The sequence below is a fragment of the Eubalaena glacialis genome, chromosome 16, assembly GCF_028564815.1.
Source record: "Eubalaena glacialis isolate mEubGla1 chromosome 16, mEubGla1.1.hap2.+ XY, whole genome shotgun sequence".
NCBI classification, from domain to species: domain Eukaryota; kingdom Metazoa; phylum Chordata; class Mammalia; order Artiodactyla; family Balaenidae; genus Eubalaena; species Eubalaena glacialis.
In genome coordinates, this window is record NC_083731.1 from 39545064 (window position 1) to 39571320 (window position 26257).

Consider the following 26257-nt stretch of genomic DNA (forward strand, 5'->3'; position numbering starts at 1 on the left):
ACAAAATTGTAGGATCACTTCTATTAATAGTTTTCATAGAAACTAAAGAAGACTTTGCAGATGCTGATTCATCTGTCAAAAACACTGTTTCCCTTCCTCATAATTTAGCTCTTGGTTTAAATACCACCTCAGCTGAGAAGTCTTTCCTGACTGAGAGCCTATGTCACAGGATCCTATATTTCCACTCTGTGTTCCCGTAGCCCTCTCTATTTTGCCTGTTATGGCACCTATGCTTTGTAGTGCTTGCTGATTTAAACTTCTGTCTTCCCCTTAGCCAATAGCTATTTCCATTGAATGAGATTTCTCCTGCTATTTTATTATACAGCTATTTGATATACCAAATAATGATGCATGTTTCTAGTTATTCACATATTGAAAAGGCATAGCCTCTGACAAATTTACTGAACATCATTTCCACAAACTCAAATGCCCTGCTATGCTAAATATCATATGAACTCTCTCCCAAATGAGAGGTTTGCATTTATCTCTGTCCATAAAAGATCTGTAACTGAAATAATGCAGGTAAGGTACTTAGAGCTATGTCTTGTGCATAGAGAATGCTCAACACCTCCACGCACTCCTATATTATAATGACTGTACTCATTATACTCAGCGTTTCTTTTTTGGAGTGATTGGAAGAATAGATGTTTTAAGTGGAGTGCTTTAGATAATCAGCATACTTGCTTCTTTGAATGGTTCTTTTTTCTTTAAATTTTTATTTGAATTTATTGATTAAAGCTTTTGATTGTGAAAACTATATTACTAATAAATTCATATTACTAATAAATTCATATTACTGCCTTGCCAAAATTTTTGTCAGTTCTTTCCCAATTCTTTCAATCTCTAAATTTATAGATTGCATAATGGTATTCTACCAGGTAGAGTAGGGTTTTCTTACAGTTTTGAAATATTATGATATATAAGTATTTTTATTTATTGTATTAGTAGTATTGTTATTCACTTGTTATTTTCTTAATAAATAAAAAGCACATTTGAACAATTATAATTTGAGTGTTCAGATGCAGTGTTTTATTCTTGCTAAGAAGGGAAAAATGGATATTGTGGAAAAGATTTTTAAATCTAAAGCAGAGAATATATCAGGCTATGTGTAAAAACATAGAAGAAAGATCACAGAAATAAATATATAGAGATGATAAGTTGGAGTACAGTAAGAAGGTGTGATAGAATTTTAACTAGATGTGAAAATAGATGGAGAGAGTTTATGAAACTTTGTGTAAAACGCTGCCATAATTAAGAAAGAAAGCATTAATGATTCCTTACTCCTCCAGGAAGAACCCATTGTTACAACTGAGAAGTTAGAGCTGGAAGTGGCAAAGCAGGTATGATAAAGCTTCCGAGGCCCAGCATTCCCTTCCCTTATGAGATCCAGGTTTTAAAAGTCCAGTTTTTCCTTTAAAACAATTAATTGAATTAACTCAAATGTCATACTATATAAGAAAATTTAAAAATAGGAAGAGTATAGGAGGGAATGACCTAGAATCCTCTTGTACCCTACCCATTGAGCATGAATAAAAGCTACATCTGTCGGGTTTTTTTTTTTTTTTTCACTTCATGTTTATGTAAAATCAAAATATTCCCTAGTTCCTTTCCTCTTCTTTATTTCCCTCTTTCATAACTGACTTCAATAACCTTCCTCTTTATGAATCCACAAGAAAATGATAATTGTGTTCCCCAAAGAGAAACAAATGTACTAAATTGACTGAGAAGTCTTGAGCAAAAGGAACTACTTCAAAAAAGAGAGCTAAAAGTAGAAAATGATACATGTGGGTGGATCATACCCCTTGGTGTCCTGAAATACTTTCATCATTTGGCTATCTGCTTCTAAGCATTTTATTTGAAACAAGAAGTTACATTGTTTTTTCTTGTTTCTATCACACTAATACACTAAGGGATTGCAAATGGATGTGCACCTGACAACTGATCCATTCCCTGTTGGGAAAAGCATGGCACCTAAAAAATGTCTACACTGAGGACAAGCAAATCCTGGCTCCAGCTCAGGTTTATAGTGTCTGATCAGGTACCAGGGAATTCTCCTGTTCTCAAGTGTAAGAGTATCACTACAGTACGTTGAGAACCACAGTCCCCATAAAAGCATTTCCTTTTCTTTTCTGGTTTTGAGTCTAAAACAATCTTTTACATATTAATACTAATAATGCTATACTCTTGCTTACTCCCTTTTTACTCAGAGATTATAAATCACACATTAAAGAAACATTAGACTACAGTACAACCTTCAAAATTTTTTCTCATTTTTGCTTGACTTTTATATTTTGAGTCAAGCAAAATATGCTACTCAACTTGAGTCAAGCGAGTTGAGTAGAACTAGTCTATAGTACTTACTGGTCTTGAGTTTTCTTCTCCTGGATAACCTTATAAATGAAACTACCTGCAGATACTTTAGGAAATCAATATCCTCTTGGCTGGGTTTCAAGATAAAACTATCTTGTATCGAATTTTACTCCATAACATTTGCTATTATAGGGAGATAGGTAGATGGGTAGATAGGTAGATAGATAGATAGATAGATGGATAGATCGATAGATAATTTCATTTCAGTAAAATAAAATAAAGAATATGGAGCAAGTCTTGCATCAGGAAGGCTATACTGCAAAACTGAAACCCAGAAAGTTAAAGCCTCAAATTTCCCACCAGAAATTAAAAGCACATAAAGCAACTCAAGAAATGAATTTTATTAGAAGTACTTCATTTTAGTGGAAATGAAAAAAATATCTTTATGCTGAAAGCCAATGGAATCAATAGAGTTCTAGTTAGCATGCTAGAAAAGAAAACTATGTATCACATTTTGAATCTCAAAACTATGCACATTTAGAAAAGATATTTTGTTACATATGGAATAGTTTTGCATGAGACATAGCGGTTATATAATTGTTATATTATTGTAGCAGTTATATAATAGATAAAGCTATTAAATTATAAATGCTTAGAATGTGAGCAACAATTGGCTGATTTTCTTTCTTTTTTTTTTTTTTTGCCAAAAAGTTTTGTCTCTTAAAGAGCTCTTGGAATCCTTATGTTCCTGCTTCATTTGATAGCTTTACTTGCATATTATTCCACTTGCCATCAAAGAAGTTTCTAATTGTGTCCAATAGTTTTCATGTTTTCTTTCTTGTTGCTTATAACATGCAGTGTCGTGCTTCTCTGCAACATGTCTTGTTTTTCTTCCTGATTTGTAAACCCCTTGGAGGTCAAGAGGAATATTTTCATCAACCATATCATAATCTCTAGTGGAATAAAATAAGACAGTGTTTTAGTTCTTCTTTGCAATTTCCTGCAGTTAAATTAATTGAATTCCTGTGTTTCTGTAATAGCAAATATTAGGTTATTGACAGCATGGACCAAAGAACTTTTATTGATATATGTCTTGATATTTACTGTCAGGTCATATGGCTCAACATTCCTCTGATGAAAAAATAAAATTATCTTTGACAGATATTTGGCAAATTTCAATTGGCCAATTTTAAACAATCTAACATACAAAACATCTGAGTATTCTCTATGACCATCACTTTCCATTGGATTTTGGAACCCTATACTACTTGATATATGAAGTTTCATCATAATATTATTGAAAATTTACTATAGTTGAGGATGCCAACAGGAACACCTCCTAGGACAATCTTCCAGACACATTCACCTCAATTTTATTCTGGGAGAGCCTTTCTCAAATTGTGATTTCCAGACTACTTGCATAAGAATGACATTGGATACTTTACAAAAATTGACATCCTTAGGCCCCACCCCAGATCTTTTGGGCATGTGTATCCATGAATCTGCAATTTTAACAAGCCCCTTGTGTGATTATTGGTTGCCTAAAGCCTGAAAATGACTGCTCTATGGCCTGAATTTCAGAGACTCAACTGAGCATCTTTAAATGTGCCTGTGTAGAACCAAATCATTTTCTCCAAAAACACTTACAATTCATTTCTGCATATGGTGAACAATTTTCTTTTGTTGGAAGGAAAAAATTGAACTAAAATTATTGGTCCCTGAGAATCATCTTGTATACTTCCAGCACTTAACAGATATTTCTAATGTAATACAAATCCTAAGATTTATTTTAAATTTTAGTATACATTTATTTATTATTGCATAACAGAACACTTTCTCTTTCATATAAATTTTGGAATATTTACCACAGCACCACCACTATTTTTTGGAAATATGTTACATGAGAAATTCTCTCCCTGCCCCTTAGGTTCCAGCATGTAGAACCTTGCCCTCCCCTGTCAACAAGACAGGATTGATAACCTTAATATGGATACATGGATACATACAATAGGTCAGCAGTCACTCCTGATGAGAGATGAGGGATATCTCTCAATGGTCTGAAACAAGCCTTATGCAGAATTGTATAGCTTTTACTAGGAACCCAATTGCATTAATCATATTGTAACTGGTAATCATACTAAGATTTATGGGGTAACAGGGTATAGAACCATATGTTTTTTAAGCATTCTCGTATTATTGAATAGTTTGTCTTAATTTTTTCTTGATATAATTTTAATAAATTTGTGTTTTATTTCTGTAGGAAAATTTATTAAAAGTTTGCTTATTTACAAAACAGAAACAGATTTACAGACTTAGAGAACAAACTTACGGTTACCAAGAGGGAAGGGTGGGGGGAAGGGATAGATTGGGAGTTTGGGATTGACATATAAAAAAAAAAATGTTTTATCAGTTTGAAAAAAAAAAGAATTGATAAACAATGAGGTCCTACTGTATAGCACAGGGAACTATATTCAATATCCAGTAATAAACCATAATGGAAAATAATATAAAAAAGAATATATATATATATATTATAAAACTGAATCACTTTACTGTACATCAGAAACAAACACAACATTGTAAATCAACTATACTTCGATAAAAACAAATTTTAAAAAAAGGTTATGATGACTGTAGATTTGATAGATACTGCCAAATTTCTCTTTCACCGTTGTATGAATTTAAATTCTTACTGAGGTTTTACCAAGACTAGAAATGACCAGCTTTAAATTTTTATAATTTCGCCAATCTAAGAGTCAAACATTACATTACACAGTGATATCCACTGGCTTTTTATAATATTAGTGAGTCTAGCCTTTTATATTTCTTCTTTTGTTATTTGGAGGGTAGTAGTCATTCATTGTTCAAAAAATCACTGCCAGTGATTAGCCAGGAAACAGGGAAATGGGATTACTAATCTATCAATACTAAATGTGATCCTTCTATTGTTATTATTTAGCTCTTCCTGTTTTCTCCATTATGCCAAGGATTAGGGGGCTGGGCAGGGAGAGTTGCTTTTCCTTAAAGAGAAGACTCACTGAAGAGAAAGTGCCTTTTGTTGGGGAAGTGAGCAGGGATGAATATGTAAATCTGACTGTTCAGATTATTGCCTCAATTTGCTAGAAGGACATTTTGTCAAAATATATGCCAGACTACCTAGAGTTTAAGCTTGAGAAATGTGCAGACAACTGCTCCAGACCTACTGAATTAGAATCTCTGGAAAGTTGGGGCATGGAATCTATATTTTAACATTGCCCATATGCAAACTATAATTTGAATACCAATATTTCGGGGGAAAAAATAAAGAGAACCAATTTATATTTAATTATTTGAATTTTACATTCAAGAGCTAGATTGAACAAATAATTAGAAATACTACAGACCACGATTTTCTTTTGTAAAATGGAGAACTCTTAAGATGCATAATTTAAAGAAGAAATATACTTTAAGATCGAATATAATGCTTCTCAACGTCCGCTGCAAAATTTAATCAGCGGCAATTGCCCTGCTTAGATAAAATAGGAAAGGCTGAACATAAAACAGTTGTTTTGCTTGTTCTATGTAATCACTTCAAGCACAGCAGGTAGATTCCTGAAACAGTTGTGAGCCTGAAGAGGAAAAGTTTAAAAATAGTAAAGGCAACTTTCATGAAAACCTAAGGTGTTACTTCTCACACTTAACAGTGAATGACTGTCCATATCTCTTTACATTCCATGTTACTGATTTTAGAAACCTCATAATACCTGTTGACAGATTTAAATGAACTTCTTTTTTTTTCTTTTCTTTTTTTGAAACTGTGAAGGTAAAATGAGCCTCTTTGTTCTTCACAGCAGTTATGCTTGGCAATACTTAACATTAGGTGGAGGTTAAGTTTTGTGATTGGTGCCTCTAAGCGTTTCTTTGTAGATACACAGAATCAAGGGGTAAATACTTCATAACTTAATCCGTAATAAGACAAAGTACTAATATGTGGCCATTAAAAGCCTCTACTTGGAAAACAGTTGTGTTTTATTTACAATACATATTTTTGTATTTATAAGGTATTCTATCTTCTTTAATCTTCAAGTAGTAGGTGGCAGGGCTGATAAAAATCAAGGACCCGCTGGTTACTCAGAACACTTGAAGACTCTGGATCACAGAAGGTCAAGAGATGGAGGGAAGCTTAATGATCTCTGACAAAAGAGGTTCTTAGTCTTTTACTTCACGTAACATGAACGATGGATCATATTCACGTGCTCAACATGTTCTTCTGAATATACCCTGCTCTTGACGGTCCCGGGATTTTTCAGAGAAGAAGAGCAATTAGCACCACAGATTCTTTATCAATTAATCTGCTTAAATCTGCTCCCATTCGTACTGTTTATTCTTAGCCTCCATAAGGGTAAAAAGGCAACAATTTAATTAGAAGAAATTTCCTCACAGTAAACACATGTAATGATTTCTTTACCATAAAGAACTTTTGTGGTCTGCAGAAAGCAAAGTCAGAATGAAAGGAAATGGTCTATTACAGGGTGTGAAAAGCCCTAGCACACGATCAAGCTGCTCATCCTCTGCACAGACTGGGAAGTAAGGGAGCCTAAAGCAAGCTTGAAACTGGCCTGATCCTTCTCAGGATCCTATTAATCCTATTACCCCATGATTTTGATTGAAATTGTTTTTTTGTTTGTTTGTTTTTTGGTTAGTAGATAATTAATTATAAAATATTTGAATATAATTTTAGAAACAATTGCAAACTGGATAGTATTTCAAATTTATATTCTGTTAGGTTGTTATTTTCTCCACCACTGAACAGCAACGCAGAATATAAGGGATGACCCTACATTCAACTCACTTCATTTTATTTGAGGTTTTGGAGAAATTGGGGAGATGGAGAAAGATACTAGTATCATATATGATGCTCCCTTCAAGTCATATCTCTTTTGAGAGAAAGGATATTTGCAGTTATTCAAGAAATTTATTAAAAAATGATTAGTAATAAAAAAGTTTCATGAAAATGTAAATTAAATACATTTTATTATATGCCTTAAAAAAGTGCGCATTAAATGTGAATCAAGTGGTTTTATTTAGCTTTTATTTTTACAGACACATTACTGTCAAAACATCCTCAACTTTAAAATGTTAAGAAACTTTACAAATTTAAGAGAGGAAGCTTTGTGTTGTTAAAAGATAAACTGGGTACTGTATATGGTTTCATTTTAGCTTAGGGGAGAAAGTCCATCAGGCTCTGAGTATCAGCTGCCAATTTTGTCACCTTCTGACCATAGAGCTAATTTAAAAAGAAAAAAAGTCCTTTAAAATATCTTGTCAGGTTTTAGCTGGGACAAATAAATATTCCTGGCAGTACTGAAAAACCCCTTGGAAGCCAAGAGGAGTCCCCAGAAAGGATGCAAAGGATAATCTGCTCCCAAGTTCCAGAGTCACTCCCAAAGATAAACAAACAAAACAGTTTCCTGAGAGCTGGCAACAGTCAATAGGGCCCCACCTGCAAATGGAGTGCAACCCACATTTCTGTGCAGCAATATGTGGGGGGCCCCCAACCAACCCGAGTTCTCAGGACACAAAAACAAGACAAACAAAAAGACACTAGCTGTCCCTGGGTTGGAAAGGATCTACAACCAATGGGTACCTGAAAGCAAATTCACAAATCACAACTCAAAGACTGAATTCTTACAAATTTTTTTGCCTGCCAGTCTGAATTTGGAAAGGAAGGGACAGCATGAAACTGTACCTTCGTCTCTCGACCAGGCACCACAGTAGAGATCTGGGAGAGCTGACTGGTAAGAATTCTCTCCTTTGCTGGCTTCTGCCACTTTTCCTAGGATCCCCTGTCTGTAGGCTCTGAAGTGAGTGGGGTGTCCCAGCAGGTCTCATCCTGGTCACCAGACACTGCAGAGGAGGAAAAATAATTTTCCCTCTACCCTTTATGGTGAGTGTTTGGCTGAGAGCCCCTTTTCTCTAGGGCACCTAACAAAGGGATAAATTTATCTAGGTTAAAAGTTCTCCACTGAGGCCACTGTAATTCAAGACTATCGTTGGTAAAATTAACCTGATTGTTCAGCCTTACAACAAAATTTTACTCACCTGAAGCCCCACACTGGACCCTGTCCAGTTTCAGCCAGACCCAGTCTGATCCCAGACGCAAACCAATTTCTAAGTCGGAGCCAGTCTGAAAAAAGAAATGCTCAAATAAAGTGTGAAAGCTCATAAAGCAAAAGCTGCAGAGCCAGGATGCAGAGGGACCTCCAGAGGCAGCAAGAAAGCAGGGAGCTCAAAGGGCTCCACAGACATCCATGTCAGGAACAAGGAAGTTGTAGTAGATAAAAGAAGGGGTTGGTTATCACAAGGTCATTTTCCTTTAGGGGATGGCAGGAGTCTATCAGGCATATTACCTCACTAGTGCTGATCTAATTGGGCGATTCCTGATTGACCGGTTTAAGATTCCATTTCTGGGAGAGCTGACACTGTAATTAAGTCTTGGTTTGGTGCTGTGGGGCTTAGCATAAGCGACTCCATTTTGGGTCTGTTGTCTTGTTCTTAACAGTGTGCAACTAAACTCTGTTTAGAGACCTTTCTGATTAAATAGGATGAAAGTTTTAAACTCAAAGATTTATTATTATTAGTTCAATTATTTGGAGATGACAGGAAAGTAAAGACATGAACATATTCTGATAGGATTAGTCCTTACTTCATATCTTCATATGTTGGGAAAATTTAAAATAGTTGCATTTCGTGTTTTTACATCTATAGTTGTTGATGAATTAAATGTGCCACTTCAGCAAATATTTGAAAGAAGGTTATTTTTCCTTTATTTCTCCTTTCAGTTTTTTGCTAGATGATTCTGAACTGTAAGAGGCATGCTGTTCAGAAATGAGTTTGAGGTTTGGGATCAAACACACCTGTTCTAATGCTGACTTTGCCACTTAAACTTGTAGAAACAGGGACAGGCTATTTAATTTTTCTGAATTTCAGTTTCCCTCTGTGTAAAATGGAGATAATAATATCCAACTTTTAAAGGTATTTTGGTTAAATGAAAGAAATATTTAACTCCTAATTTTCTAAACACAATAAATATTAGTTCTCTTTCCTCCTATACCTTGGTAAAGACCTCATTTCAGGCACCTTTCTATATCCAGCTGTTAGCATGATGCACCTTCCCTGTGGCATACAAAACTAAATTCTGTTGATAACTGCTTTTGGGAAAAATAAACTTTTAATGAATAAGCTTTATATAAAAAGCGCATTTTAGCATATCTCTTACCTAACACCTGAGGGATTTTTTAAAAGAATATTTAAATGAAGTAATATTTATTAAAGATATATTGATTTTATTAATACTATTTTTTTGTGACAGTGTTGTATATAATAAGAAAATAATTAGCCTTGTTTGGTACTTTGCTTGTTTACACTGCTTTCTTGGGTTATTCTACTGTAAAATAAATGTGTGCTGCTTATAAAGGTATTTGCCTAGTAACTATCAAAACCGATGCTCTGTTACCAGAACTGGTTCTAACCAAATGAAACTAGTAAAGAACTATGACTTTGAGTGATCTAAGGATGCCAGACCTTTATGGGAACTAACTGAAGACTTTTCTGACCAGAGGATTATTGCATTTAAATTGTGCAAAGACTTAACACATGCAATCCAATCCAGGAAGCTAGCTCTCTATCTTTAGTTAGCAGCTTGCATGAAACTGCCACCCGCCCCTGCCAACTCTCTCCCCACTCTCCACACCCCTGTGTGGGCCCAGCACTTAAAACCCTGGGTTTCTTTCCCTGAATCAGTCAGTGAACTACACAGCACACGTCTCCACTGCCAGGCATTCCCTTGCCTGGGAAGTTAATACACTCAGACTTTTGTTTTTAATGTTGTTTTGTTTTTTAGCTGTAGTGATCTTTGTTTTATTCTTTTAAATTATTTTCCAAAAAAAAAAAAAAAAGGTTAAAAAATATCACATGGCTACAGAGTGGGTACTTTGGGAAGTGAGATGATCTTTTACATTAGTAAAGGCTGTGCTTCCCTACTGGATAGTTATGAGCCACATGTAGCAACTGAGCACTTGAAATTTGTCTAGTTCAGATTGAGATGTGCTCGAAGTGTAAAATACACAGTAATTCTGAAAACAGTACACACACACACACACACACACACACATTGTAAAAATATTCTTAATAATATCTTATATTGATTGCATGTAGAAGTGATGATATTTTTGGATAAACTGGTTAAAATAAAGTACATTATTAAAATGAATTTCACTTCTCTTTACTTTTACAGTATGACTAGTAAAATATTTAAACTTACATATGTGGCTTCCATACTTCTATCGGAGAGTCCTGGTATAGATGTCAACTTGCCAGTTGTGTTTCTCTGCTCATTAACAAAGACATTGTCCCCCCACTATTAAATTGAAGGGCAGTATAAAGTAGGATTGCTAGAAATATGAATGAAAAGATTTTGTCTGGAAACTTTGGCTAAAAAAAAGGAAAAGGAAGAAGAAAAGCAGCAAATAATCCCGGCAGGCATGATGGCCCTAGGTGGTTTCCAAGCCTTAGCCATTTATTACCCTCAGGAACAGAGTTCAACAGCACTAATGGGTGACAATGCTACTGAGGATATAGATTCATGCATTTAATATGGATATGTTGTATCTGCTCTGAATATAATAGTGAATAGTGTAGGGGAGGAAAAAGTTTTCTCCATCCTCTTAGGGTCTCTGGCTAGATCTGAAAATTAACAGCCAAAGACAGATTAACAGGAGAAAAGCACACAAAATTATTTAATGTAAGTCTGTGTGACACAGGAGACTTTGTAAGGAAAGGAAGACCCAAAGAAACAGACCTGAGTATTTTTATGCTAGGTTTGATGACCAGTGGGCAGTTGTAGAGAAATGTGATAGGTCAGGAGTATGAGGTAAGTGTAGTAGGTCAGGAGAATGAGGTAAGTGTAGTAAACTGGGGAAAATCTAGCAGCACTTGTTTGTCTGATTCTTCTCAATGTCCCTTTGTGCTCAGAGACAAGGATGTTCCTTTCTTCCAGGTATAGAGAGGGCACCTCTCACAGGAGGGTCTTATGACCTATTTCAGGGGAGCAGGGTGGAGGAAGGTCAGAGTGAAATTCCTCCTTCTACTCTTTTCTCAAACGCCTTTAGCTTAAATATTCAATACCCAAGGTGCCTTCTTTTGGGAGTAGCATATCCTAAACCTCACCAAAGGACATTGTAGTGCATATCCTTATAATCTGATTAGGGAAATGCTGTATGGCCTCAAACAAATTGCAGCAAAATTGGGCATGCTGAAATTGGTCACGTACAGAAAAAAATTACTAGGTGTGTACTAATGTCGAAAATTAAGAAGTGGCTTACTTTATTTCATGTTAACCATATCTGTTATTCCTTCAGCAAGAAAATACTGATAAAATCCCTAGAATTTCAAAATAATATAACAAAAAAATGTTCTATATGAAAGTCTTTACTTAAGACTTTTAAGTATTTATTCCAGTCATTTAAGTCATACTAAAAAAAAAAAAAAATAAGAAAAAGATGAAGTCTTTTGCATGTCTGGTTTAAGTCGAAGTATACTTTCTCCTGGGGTCTTAAAACGGACCGACCCGAATTTATAATGACGGTTTTTAATGATTGCCAAGTATTCCACTGAATTGAAAGGCTAAACATGTACAAATATTTTCATTTCTATTTAAAAAATGCTGTAAGGAACAACCCTTAACCATCACATCAATTAAGAACACGTCTTATATCATTTTTTGAGGTTCACAACTAAAATTTTGTTTTAAAGTTGAATTATCTAAACCATACCATTTATGGTGGGGTATTTAGTGGAAATTTTATCTCTCACAAATTCCTAGCATGGATGCAACATGATGAAGCAACTTCCCAAATCAATTCTATTGAACTCTGTTATATTGGAGTTGCAGTTCAGTTAATATCTGAAACGAGAATATAATCTTAGACAGCTGAATATAATTTGTCAAAGAATAATTATATCTTTAAGTGAAAGGTAACTACATGTTTTCAGGTGTTATTTCAAAATTAGACAAATAAAAAACTTTTTTTTTTTTTTTAAATGAACTAAACCTTTGAAAAAGCTTAGTTGTGGAGAATGGGGTGGAGAGAACGCTTGCTTTTCTTTTCATCTTATCTGTCACCATTTAGTGGGCTTGCAATAAAAGAATGATTAAATGCATGATTAACATCATGTAAGCATGCTTCATTCCAGTTTCCTGACAAGATACCAAATCCTCTGAGTTTTATATGAGAAGTAATCTCAAGATCCAGTGTCAGCATAATTCCCCCAAGACAGCTTAAATATTTATCATTTTCTCTTAAATCAAGTAATCGCTTAGGTTCATTTGGATTCCATTTCTACAGATATACATCTATTTATCTATATATCTATGTATGTATGTATGTATCTATCTATATCTGTCTATTTACACAGGATTATATACATATACACAGACATACAAACACACACATATATTTTTTTCCCTTTGAATCCCCTAATGGATTGTTGAAATGTGTGCCATTTGTTTTCCTTCACAGTACTCTAATGAAATACATTTAAAAAGTGTGCAAGGTCGACAAATTATATCTTTTGGGAAAGTCTAAACCTGGAAAAAAAATATGAGGAGGAGAGACGTTTATCATGATTACTAGAGTAGAGTCTCAGTAGGCTGGGATTATTGTAAGTAAAATTGATTTTGCCCATGATTTGATTTTAATCTAGTTTAGTAGAATCACATTCTACAAGGAACAGATATTTAATTTAGTATATTATGATGAAAAGACTTCAGTTTAAAGAATTTTAATGCATTTGATGAGATAAAAGCACAATCTGATTATCACGTTTTTTTAAATAGTTATTCCTTGTTATTTTATTACCATTTAAATAATTTTCTCTGCTCATGATAATTATACTAAATTAGAAAATATTTTAGGCTCTTGTACTGGTACTCTGGCTGACTGCCTCTGTAAAATGCAGCAATTTAGAAAAAAATAAATAGAATTTAAAATTTGCTGCACAGGTTTTTTGGTTTTGGAGTTTTGTTTTGCTTTTTTGATCTAGAGGTTTTCAGGGAAACCACTTGCCGTAGAATGAGTTGGAGCTGTCTAGTTATCAGCTACAGTTGTAAATAAGGGTCTATGGAAACCAATCTCCTGTAATTTTCCAGTCTACTGTTTTTCAGTATCAAGGAGTTAGAACTCTTGGCAATTTTGAAGACGCTGCTCAACAGAGGTCTCTAGCACTTTAACAGTTGGAACCAGATGGGACTATTTTCTGAGGTTAACACCGAGGCCAGGAGAACTATCCAAGCAAAGGAAAGAGACAAAAGGGGAAATTCAGAGGGTGGAGTATCATATTTCTTTTTCTATTGAATAATTTATGCCAAAATGTTCTCGCTCTGGCGCCATTTTTCCTATAGGCTCTTGATGCTGTATAAATACTATGTCAATTCATTATATTCCCTGTAGCTCTGCAAACTATTTGTAGTAAATTTTTGAGTCTTAATGAATACAAAGAGTATCCACATCTTTTTCATGTTGAGGCTGCTATTCTCTTTACTGTAAATAAATGATTAAAATCATCTTTTAGCTCTATACTATTAATTTGCTTTACAGACATTTTGTTATATAAAATTACAAAGTCAAATCAGAATGGCTCTGTGCATGCAGAATGCATTTTGTTGTTGCTTTTAAAGGCAAGAATTAACTAGTACTTGAGACCTAAAGGACTAATCAACTGTATGGTGTAGAACAGCGGTCCCCAATTTTTGGCACCAGGGACCAGGGTTGGCACCAGGGTTTCGGGGAAGACAGTTTTTCCACGGACCGGCGTGGAGGGTGGGGAATGGTTTCGGGATGATGCAAGAGAATTACATTTATTGTGCACTTTATTTCTATTATTATTACATTGTAATATATAATGAAATAATTATACAACTCACCATAATGCTGACAGGAGATGGAGCTCAGGCGGTAATGCAGCTGAGTAATGGGAAGCAGCTGTAAATACAGATGGAGCTTCGCTTGCTCGCCCACCGCTCACCTCCTGCTGTGCGGCCTGGTTCCTAACAGGCCACGGCCCAGTACCGGTTCGCGGCCGGGGGGTTGGGGACCCCTGGTGTAGAAGAAAGGAGGTTGACCATCGTAAGACAGGAGGAGTTTTTTGCTTTGGAAAGCATCTTAAATCCTATGAATAGCAGGTTCATTTAGTAAGCTAGATGGAACCTTAATAGTATATCTACCTGAATGCATTACTGTATGCATTAAAATTATACAAAGTAGGTAAAGCCCCTCCCCAAACTTAGCCTGGAGCTGGCCCTTAGTAAATGGTGGCTGCTTTTGCTGATATTTATGCTTCCTGACCCCCTTGGGGTTAGAGCATCCCTTGTGAACAGTGCACAATGAATTGTGGGTGGAAGTGAGGTTTATCTCTGCTGGGCCAGAGCATGTAATTGCTAATGGAGATTGTCCAGAACTCTGCCTTTCTGTCTACCATGGCAACCAGCAATGGTAACAGGTAGCAGTTGCTCCATCGACTAAGATCCCAAACAGAACAGAGCTGCTAGCTGACCTGTGGACTTGTAATATGAGTGAGAAATAAACCTTTTTTTTGCTTTAAACCACTAAGCTTTGAGGGCTATTTACTGTAGTGTACTCTAGCCCATCGTGATTTTATCATCTTAGTTATAGCATTTAATACCAACATTATTCCAGTTCTTTGAAACTACTTACCACTTAACAGCATATCTGACCTTGATTAGGAATCTTTAATGCATGCTTTCTAGATTATTTCTCATCCCTTTTAAAAGTAATGAAAATCTTATTGTTCTTAAACACATTAGGAGAAAAAAACTGAATCTACATCATTAATTTAATGAAGCTGAAGTATGGTTAGCTAATTTCTCCACAATTGTTTTAGGACACAATTTATTCGCAATACTTCTGGTTTCAGAATAATTTTATAATTCCCTTAGATTGTTGTATGAAATATGTCTATATACAACATTTCAAAATTTTTTTTTAAATGCAAGGTTTTTTTAAGACTGGCATTCCGGATGTTGTTACAGGAAAACACAATTGTTCATAGTTCCTGATGATTATCTTTTTCTTCCTTTTCAACATATATATGCCTCTGCAATGTGAGTTAACAATATCCAATGTGCAGTATGCAGTCATACAGTGAAATGGCAGGAGATGTGCTTGCCTTTTATATTACCTAAGATGGTTAACATTGCGAAAGAAATCTTGCATTCTCTGCAGATTTCTCCCTTAACCATCCTTGGGAACTGCAAGGAAGGCTTTTCTTTTGACAGATGAGTGTAGCATGCTTGTGCCCATTCTGATAAACACTGGAATTTTTCCTGCAATACTTTGAGTTATTTGGCGCGTAGGTCACAAGCTTCAATGTGTTGTGTTTTTACGGTTTTTTAATCTATCTATCTAATCTCTCCAATTTCTTGTCTGTGTTTCACTGTCTGTTTGGGGCAAATAAGATTGATAGTGGTACCTTGGATTCCTGTCACTTGGGACCTGGTGAAACAGTGTGAGACACATTGCCCAAGCCGAAGCAAGGGAGCGCTCCTTTGGCCTCTGTCTTATCAGTAATCTTTGACTTCCACCAGCTGAACTGCTGGAGTGCTTCATTCCATCTCCTTCTCCTTCTCCAGATTCAGGAGTAATGAGAATTCCCCTGTCATTACCGCCTTCGAGTCCCACACTGAGATTACATCAGTTCATTTAGCTGGAGCTTTTCAGGCACACGTTGGCAGGAAATGATCTCCTTATTTTGGTTCCTTTGCTTTTGGATTCTGCCCAAAAGACAGATTCAAGGAAGTGAATTCTGCCCTTACAAGGTCTGTTTCAGATAATTACCTGAAAATGTTAGAAAATGTAAGGCAGTAGCAGGTTGTTTCTCTTTATCTGTAAACCCACTAAGAACATGTCTATAATGCAGTTTAAAAAAAGAAAAGTGCGTTTTTTCTTGGGAGTTTGCGGAGAAGGAAGCAACATAAAGAGAAATGAGAAAGTTAATAGATTTGCTTTTCAAATTGTTTCATTAGAAAGTTCCTAAAAGACAAAGGATTCTGAAATACCAAAAAAAAGTAAATTGAAAAAAAGGTAGCATGTATTTTTAAACCAATCTTTCCTTCATCAGTCATGATGTCATTTCAAATACGTTTCTTGACAGTTTTCAAACCACAGCTTCTTTGCATACAAATATAGCAATTATTTTATACCTGTGCTAGGTGTGTATACAGAGATAAGATTAATGCATCCTTCCTGCTCTCACAGACTTTGCAGTTCAACTGGCATTAGTTTTTCCACTCATTTGACTGTCTCCATAACTGACCTGCAAGGTTTTTTGTGGAGGCAGTCAAATGAGCAAAAAAATACTTTATTTGTTGATAACCGCTGCTACTGAAGGAAGTCCAGGGCCTGATATCAGGCACCTCTGGATTCCTTACCCTGGGGAAGTGGAGGCAGTGGGAAAGGTAAGGGGAAAATGTCACTTTGAAGGGGGAGGCTTAGCATTTTGTTTCTGTGTTTATTACTACTGAACAATACATTGAATCCTTTTTCATATTTCACTTGACATAATCTAACTTCACATGAGTACAAAAAAAAATTAAATTTCAAAAAGTCATTTGATTTGTCAGCTATGCAAGATATAGCTTCATTTTGTTCTATAATGATAAGAACATTACTACTACTACTACTACTACTACTACTACTACTATTACTAAAATAAGGACAAGTCAGATCTTATTTGCCAAACTAGGTGCTCTTACTTCCTCCCCAAAGATTTTATTCAAGAGCGTCGTAGTTTAAATGATTTTAAAGGAAACCTTTACAGAGGAGACATCACAGAAGGTTCCTATATTCTGATCATGAGGAATTGTGGAAGGAAAATCCAGTCCACACCGTCTGGAGAATGATGCAAAAGTGGAAGGAATTGGTCTGTATTATTTTGATGCTCTACTTGATTTTAAGTCAGTGAATGTTGCTCTCAAAGTGACTCAGAGAAACTAATTTTGGGAGAAAGGAGGAAATGGAAGCAAAAAGGCTGATTTAAATATCATCATGTTTCTATTATATGGTGATAATTGTCAGAATTGTGGTGCTGGCAGTGAGAATGGAAATGAAGGGATTGTTAACAGAGTCATTTCAAAACAAAACAAAAATAAAACCCAAGTCTTAAAGAGTGATTAAATATGACAAACAAGTGAGAAAAAAGAATCGAAAGCATTTATTATTTGCGAAGTGACATAACAGGAGGGAAAAAAAAAACCACAAAAAACCACCAGCAACTAAAAAACAAAATAGGTGTTCGTGATTGTAAAGGTCCTAGATGTGACTGAGCTCTTCACTTCTACTGTGAGAGCCTGGGGAAATTACCTAACTTTTCAGAACTTTTTTTCTTCTTGGATACATCGGGCGATTGTAAAGACTGTATGGAATAAAGCAAGGGAAATCCCCAGCATCTCTGGTCTCCTTTGCTCATCTGGAGTCCCAAGCAGAGCTCAAACACTTTGTGTACCTGACCTCCTGAAATTCTTCCAGCAAAATGTTGAGGAAGTTTGCCTCTCATTATGATTTAGAATAGTGGAGGTCAAGTGACATGAGCAACTTGCCCTGTGTGAGTCCATTCAGGCAGCTGTAACAAAATACCACAGACTGGGTGGCCTAGAAACAGAAGACATTTATTGCTCACAGTTCTAGAGCCTGGAAGTCCAAGAACAGAGTGCAGCCTGGTTGGGTGACTGCCCTCTTCCAGGTCACAGACTTATCATCATATTTTCACATGGGGGAAAAGGGTTGGGGCCATTTGTGGGTCTCTTTTATGAGATCACTAATCTCATTTATGAGGGTTCCACCCTCATGACCTCATCACCTCTCAAAGACCCCGTCTCCTAGTACCATCACCTTTGGGGATTAACATCTCAACATGATTTTCAGGGGTTACAAACATTCAGACTATGGCATGACTAAGTCACATAGATAGTGAGTTGCACAATTAGAATTAATATCCAGGTGTTTCCGAATTCAGAGCCACACCCCCTATTACACAGCTGGCATTCAATAAATGGCATTTCTCCTCTTTGCAAACAGTACTTTTTACACTTTTTGAACATATGGTAAAAGTGGTGGGCCCTCATCCCAGAATAAACAAAGAACATACATAAGAACATACGCAGATAAACCCAAAATGTTGGTGTTATGGACGTCCACGAAGCAGTAAAGACCTCTGAGAAGCTGATAGCTTCAAAGTTAATTTCTATAAAGTTGAGAAATAAGTTAGTTAGAAAAACCAGGGCAACACTAGAAATAAATGTATTTCTTCATTCAAAACGGTTTCTTCTATTAAGGTTTGTGTGTTACTGTTTGATGAGGCAAATGTTGAGTAGGTTTTTTATTTTTTTAATTTTTAAAAATTTTATTTTATTTTATTTATTTATGGCTGTGTTGGGTCTTCGTTTCTGTGCGAGGGCTTTCTCCAGTTGCGGCGAGCGGGGGCCACTCTTCATCGCGGTGCGCGGGCCTCTCACTATCGCGGCCTCTCTTGTTGCGGAGCACAAGCTCCAGACGCGCAGGCTCAGTAATTGTGGCTCACGGGCCTAGTTGCTCCGTGGCATGTGGGATCTTCCCAGACCAGGGCTCGAATCCGTGTGCCCTGCACTGGCAGGCAGATTCTCAACCACTGCGCCACCAGGGAAGCCCTGAGTAGGTTTATTATTGTCTCGAAAGCACATTTCGGTCCCCATGAGCCTGGACCCTCTTCCCAAGGAAGCCCCATGCCTACACTTTTTCCTGTCACTCAGTTCCCACTCAGATGTCACAGGCCCTCCTTGACTGACTACTTTGTCTACAACCACCCTCCATGACATGTTGCATTCCACACCCGCACTATTTTTCTTTATTACACTTATAATTACTTGACAGTATGTTACAGTTTTATTTTTAAATTTTTTTTCTATTTACCCATTGGAATATAAGATTCATGACGTCCTGAACTTTGTTTTGCACAGAGAAACTGTGTGCTAGCACACAGTAGGCAGTAAATATCTATTGAGTATATGAATGGAAGACTTTCTAGGTAGCAGACAGTTACACGTGGACAACAGTGCAAACATGCTTGCTGTTTCAGAATAACGAAGGAGGACAGAACAGGAGGGAGAGGGCAGAGCTGAGTCTGAACTTTTGGTTCAGGGTGCTGGAGCGACCCTGGGAGAGCTCAGCCCCTCCTGGAGAAGAGCTGTGTACAGAGAGGAAGAAGAGAACAGCGTGCAGTCAGGTGCACATGGAATGCCCTCACTTCTGCTGTGGTTACCTACTAAAATGCCCCTTAGACACTTTTCACTCAATGCATGTTGAAAGATGCCTCCTTTAAAAAACTAAATCTAAAAACAAATAGAGAACATGTGCTGACAATTACTAGAGAGCTGCCGTATATTTTCAGGTTAGCTGTATCCAGTTAGCTTCAGGATGCGGGCTTCTGTGTGCAGGTGAGCCTTCATCTCTAAGCTAAAAGCTCTTTCAAAAGTGTGCTAATGTATAGAAAACTACTAATACAATAATCTGTTACTCTTTGAGGATCACAGGTGAACCAGTTACACAGTGTTACTATTTGACATGGATCATAGGCATGCTTTTATTGCTATTTAAGATTATGCACGTACTTCAAAGCATAAAAATCTGTTTGCTCTCATTTATAGTAATATTTCTGTTGTGGGATGAAAAGTATGTGTAGTTAAAAGTTCAATCACAGCTCCTGGTTTATTGGTAGCAGTGTCCTAGATAGACTGTGGCCCTGACAAGTGCAATGCAGTGAAAAATGAGGATCATGCTGAGTACAATGGAAACTTAAAATGAGATTGGGTTTAAAGTCACTGCTGGGACTTGCACACTTGGCACTGGAGAACATGGGGTCACTATAGTAAGATAAAAAATGTTCAATCATATCCTTCGGGGAAGCTAAGATACTGGTTTTGTGGCTCTTGTGTAAATGCCAAGTTTCTCTTGGATGATGTATATGGTCATATGTGACTGTGTGTGTGTATACATGCTTAAACACACAAACACACAGATATATGTGTATATTTTTATTTACATACTGAGAGGGATAAAATATTGTGAAGTCATTGAAAAATCCCTTTTCCAATAATATGTTATTCTTTTACAATATTTTGATGTAAAGAAAAAATACATACTGTATTGTATAATATAATGTAAAATATAAGGATTTAGAAATGATGTTTCCTTATGATTTTAAAAGCTATCATTAAGCATGCTACTATTTAAATCAGATAAAAATTGGGACTATGTAACTAAAATTCAATTACGTGATTTTTATTTACACATTCGTAATTACAGAGTTTCAGAGAATAATACTGAGTCAGAAAAAAACTCCATAAAATTTTGAGTAAGGCAAGGGAAAGGAAAAAAGAACACATTTTATTCATGAGCTTATTATCTGCCAGGTATAGTGACTGACCTTTTTGGGGTGGTAATAGTATTACCACCCTGAGCTCAGACCTAATATAAAAGCTAAGAGCTAATATAAAAGAGCTCAGAGCTAATATAAAAGCTAAGTATCAACTTTATTTTTAGAAGAAAAGAAACAAAATTTCTGAGTCATTTAGTAATTTGGCCATGGTTAAATTGTAGTTGTTGGTAGAACCAGGGTTTAGATTCAGATCTTTCTGATTTCAAAGTCCATCTTTATTATTTCTGGGATTACCCAATTTTCTTTTTTTCCCCTCTTTCCACAAAAGTAATGTTATCTTGTTTTGTTTTTTTGTTTGTTTTGCCTGTTTTTCACATCATTTAGGAAAGGGCACCAAGAATAAGCCTGATTTAGGGCTGGAATGCGTGAAAATCCTTCAAACACAACAAATACATGGTTAATGAGTCTGGATTAAATACATTTCTGCTTTTGATGGCCAACTATGGTGCTGATGACCTATGACCTGTAAGATGCACATTTTGATTATTTCCAAGTGTTGTCATGCTGAGAATTTCCTATCCTCCCAGCCATTTCCCTAGACCTATTGCCAGTGAATTAAAAAATTGGTTTAAATCTAATAAAGAGAGGTTAATTAAAAAAACTACTGTGCTTGCATTTAGATTTCTGTCATACACTTACTCATCTATTCAATAAACACATAGTGAATACTGACCTGAGTAGACACTGCACCGACCTTGCCCTGATCCTTATGGAACCTAAAGACTTCTACAAGGGTTGGGAACACAGTTTTGCAGACAGGTAGTATAAAAAAAGAGAAATAGGTGCATGGGGTCCATCTACTGTTACCCAAAAGCACCTGGCACATGTAAGAGAGTATAGCTGCTCCTCAATGTTCACCAATTGTTACCATGTAGTGATGTAACTCAGTGTTGCCTGAAGTAGAATTTTTCACGAGAACAAAAAAATTCCAGATTTTTATATGAAATTAGTCATTTTTAAATACTGGCACAGTTTTTATTGTTTAACTATGTGCAGAACAAATACATTCCTCCTATAGCCCAACACTTTGAAATACGCCATCTATAGAGATTATATTGGATAATATGTTTTCCACCACTACATAGTGAGTTCCTAGAGATCTGGGATCATCTTAGAAGCCAATATGGGTTAATAATTGTTTTCTTAATAAAGTAGAGATACTTATTAATTAGGAAGCAATTGGTGATATCTAATGAGTTGAAAGTAAGCCTCTGACCAAGATGGAGAGAAGGTATCTATGAGCACCTACTACATCATGAGTATCTTGAGTTGGTAATACCATTTAATGATCCAAATCAATGTTGTTGTCAGTATTACCCATTTTATAAATGAAGAAGATAGCATAATTATATAAGGTACATGAAGTTGCATCCTCCAATAAATACATGTTCAAAATAACTGGAATCTTTTATCCAACATTCTTGACTTTAAATTCTAGTGGTTTCAAATTATATTCTCATAAAACCTTGTGCAATATATTTGATCTTGCTGATCCTTAATTTTCTGATATATACAGGTAACATAATAATAAAAACGTAGAGGGCTTCTGTGACATTTATTTGAGATAATATATATTATGTTCTTTGAAGAGTGTGTGGCATTTAGTTGGTTTCCAATAAGTGGTAGATAGCATCATAGCTATTGTTTTGTGCTTAAAGCCTGTGTTCTGTCTGCTATACTGATCTTGGGTGGCCTTGACCTGCAGTGGCTTGAAGCAGGATTTCAGTTACTGGCCAAAGATTAAGGTCAGGCCATGGCAGTGAGAGCACTGAATCCTAGCCACTAGACCACAAGGGACCAGTGGCCAGTGACAAGGCCCTGGCTTACCAGCTGTGTAGAAATGAATTTCCACATAGAGGTGGAAAGTAGTGAAACAAGTAAAGTGTTTATTAGGAGGAAAAACGGTATGTGTAAATAGATACACGGGCAGGCTCAGACAGGGAGTTGCACCCTCGTGGTAGTTTGAATCACTTTTATGGGGCATTTCTTCCAGGTTTCCTTTGGCCAATCATCTTGCTTTGCCTGGTTCTGAGTCCGTATTTGGTTTATCTCAGGGTCCTCCCATGTGTGTGTGCGCATCTCTTAGCCAAGATGGATTCTAATTAAGAGGCCTATTGGTAGGTTGACATCACTTACTATGAGGTGATGCCCCCTCCCTTTTTGACCTTCAAGGAGCCTTTCCGCACATGTGTAGTCGGGAAGGTCTCCTTGACTTCGAGAATGAGGAATATGTGGTCTTTTATCTCTTACCTGGGCAGGGCTCAGCTCCTCTCTCACTCCTGCTATTTTGGAGTATCTGTCCACAGGGGAGACATTTTGGAGATATCTGTCCACAGCTGTTCAGACTGGGGCCCATCTATCTCCTGCCTCAATACCTTTGAGGGCAAAGGTATGTGAATGACACTGATTTCTGGGAAAGCAGAGACAATGACTTCTCATTGTCCCACACATTTGATTATTTCTAAGTAGCCATGTCAGTGGGCCCAATGGCCACCAAGACTAAAGGCCTTGCTTCTCTGTGGATATAGAGTCAACTTTAGCACCTCTCTCCCAAGCTCCAGTCAATCAGATTCAGGCTGCCCAGACTCATTTCAGCAATGAAGCAGCTACTATTCTAAGGAAAATATGTATTGAATCATGGATTTCAGTCTGGAGAATACATATCAGAATTCACAGGGTACCTTTCTCAACCTCAAGGAGGCACATCAAGTAGCTGTGAGGACCACTGGTTTTCAAAGAAGCCGATATTCAACCAGAAATGTTAAAAAGCCAAGAATACCCGTTTCATGGTGATGAGTTGTATCTTTCTAATTAAGTATCTATATGGTCATGAATCTGAGAATATATGACAAATAGAGTAGTAATATATTTACAGAATAAAAATTTCTTCATCTTTGTAGCCACATTCTTTGCACAATGTATATAAAATAGTGCATACATCATCAGTGCTGGCTTAAAAGCTTAGGCTGAATCTGTCCTCCCTGCCTTTGTGATAGTGTGGTGAGTGAGGATGTTGATGATGGTGGTAGTGGTGATGACAGGAAGGCATCCACTGACACTTATTGAGTACAAGGCTCTATGTTAAATGCTTTACATATAGGCCCCCGTATAATCCTCACAATAATCTTATTACTACGGTGCCATTTTCACCCTCCCTTAACAGAGGAGGAAATGGATGGTTGGAGAGGTTAATTAGTCAAGGTTTACACATTATAATAGAGTTATGATTCTCACTCCAGAACATGGGCTCCTAATTTTACACTTTGCTGTCTGCTTGAGAGCAAAGAACTGTAAAGGAGGCTTGGGGTCTTCTTTAAATGAGTCTCCTGAGACACACTTGTACCAAGAAAATTTCTTTATCATCTATAATATTGAAACTCCGTCCCCTCCTTTAGTGAATATAATTAATTATTGACTGTGCATCTTATTGGGAGCAGGAAAGCAAATAAACCCAGCAATACAAAAATAGACATAGAGATACATAGATAGATAGCATCTGGTTAGCTAACTAACTAGAATAGATGTAGTGATCAGATCAAGACATAATCACATTTTTGTTAATTAGGCCCTTACTGATGTTTTTTAAGTGCCATCCATTCTTCTAAACAAATAAGTGTTTGCCTCTTAAATAAGTAAATTGCAGCCCTGGCCTCATTTAGTACATTAACCACCTTATGAGAACTGGTAAGACTTCTTTAAATATTCTAGTATCCTGTGGCTTCTCCTTCTGAAATAACAGTACGTCAGTTATTGAAGATTCTTTTTGTGCATGTTTTTTTTTCTGAAAATACTCTATTATTTGTTCTGTACTGCTTACCGTGTTTCTATTTAGACATTATTTTTCTCAGAATATAATATCTACACCCCCTTCAGAGGTCTAGAAATACATAATTCCATTTGAATCTAACCAAAATCTGAGGAGAAGTACTGTGCCTTTAAAGATACTCAGTGAATGGGGGTTGGACGACTGTTGATTCCGCTCACACTGCCTGTTCAGATACACACATATTTATCTTAAAATCTAAACAAATGTACCATAATTTTCAGAAAAAATATTTGACAGTTATAAACTGTTTGGAACTTCTCAGAGTTCATGTTGACCTATGCTTCCTACAGCAACTATTACTCATATTTAATGTTTCAACAAATGTAATATACATATTATCATCATTGTTTTCACTCTCAGAATTGATGGCACATCCAAACACATGTAAGTGGTAAGTTAAGTCATTAAAGAGATTTATTTTTTAAAAAAAAAAAAAAAAAACTTCAGAGGAAAAAAAAGAATAAATTTTAGTAAGTGTAATATTTTCCTCAAAGGGAAAAAAATCCAGGTAGGATCGAAACAGTTCAATGACTTTTAAGTAGAAATAATAAAATATAATCCACTAAAGAGAAATTAAGTTTAATAATAGGATCAATGCAATGGTGAAAACTTTAAGCAGGAAATCAGCACCTCAAGTTACATTTAGACTCATACAATTTCTCTGATGGTCTCAACAAATATAATATGCTTATCATATATGGTGGCTCAAGCAAACACATTTATTCATCAATGCAAAATATGTGTTTTTTAAATTTCTACTGGACACATGTCCCAGTGCTGAATAATATGACAGATGTGGGATGTAAATGTTCCCAACATTAAGAATTGTGATTTTTTTCTCAGGGTGAAATTAGTCCTTTTATTTCTACTTTTAACCCATTAAACTGCCTTGATTATAACAAGTTTCTTAACATTAAATTATGGCAAAGTTTTCTTTTCTCCTCTGAGGTGTTGAATGTTAACATGACTATCAAAAACATATATCCATTAAATGTGCATTAGAAAATGATACCTAGAAAAACTCTGAAGTTTTGCTAATACTAACTTATCTAACCTCCAAAGCTGCTAGTTAGGTCTTTGAGGGCTCTTAGATGAATTATTTTTAGACAAAATTAGGACATGCAGCAGAAATGACAAATGAATCCAACATCTTTTGGACCACTATATGCAAAAGCTCATATATTCCCCAAGATAAGCAAATGCGGATGTGTATGTGTACACAACAGAATACATTTATGTTTTCATTTGCAAATTAAATGATATGAAAATAAAAATAATAAAATCTAAAAATAGCAGATTTTTCTTAATATATTACTCTATTAACAAAGTTATGTGTCTTCAATTAAAATGAACTATTACTGATATTATGAAGAGAGTTTGGAAGTGATTCTCAATACATGGTCAGAAAGAATAAAATGAAAACTTTAATGTTTTGCCCCTCCTCTTCCTTTTTTTTTCCTTTTGTTTTATCAATCTACCTGTTACAACTAGGTTTTTTTTTTTTTTCCCCCAAAGTGAGTGGGTGGGTGAGTGGGGGGAATCAATCGTTTGTATCTTCCATTGATGATGGGTCAGAGGTTCCATAGTTTTAGAACA

General features: G+C 36.0%; 2 protein-coding genes across 5 annotated transcripts in view; one reads left to right on the forward strand and one right to left on the reverse strand.

Annotated features, from left to right (window-relative positions):
• The window catches only part of PCDH9 (protocadherin 9), a 973312-nt gene that overhangs the window by 160973 nt on the left and 786082 nt on the right, over positions 1–26257 (forward strand). The gene's annotated exons all lie outside the window — the stretch shown is intronic.
• Positions 5881–26257, reverse strand: part of LOC133076648 (TSSK6-activating co-chaperone protein-like) — a 43851-nt gene continuing 23474 nt past the window's right edge. The window contains exons 2-3 of the mRNA XM_061171237.1: positions 8392–8476; positions 5881–5918 (exon numbers count right to left, since the gene is read on the reverse strand). Of these exons, the coding sequence (XP_061027220.1) occupies positions 5881–5918; positions 8392–8476 (123 nt within the window). The remainder of the gene's footprint in view (positions 5919–8391; positions 8477–26257) is intronic.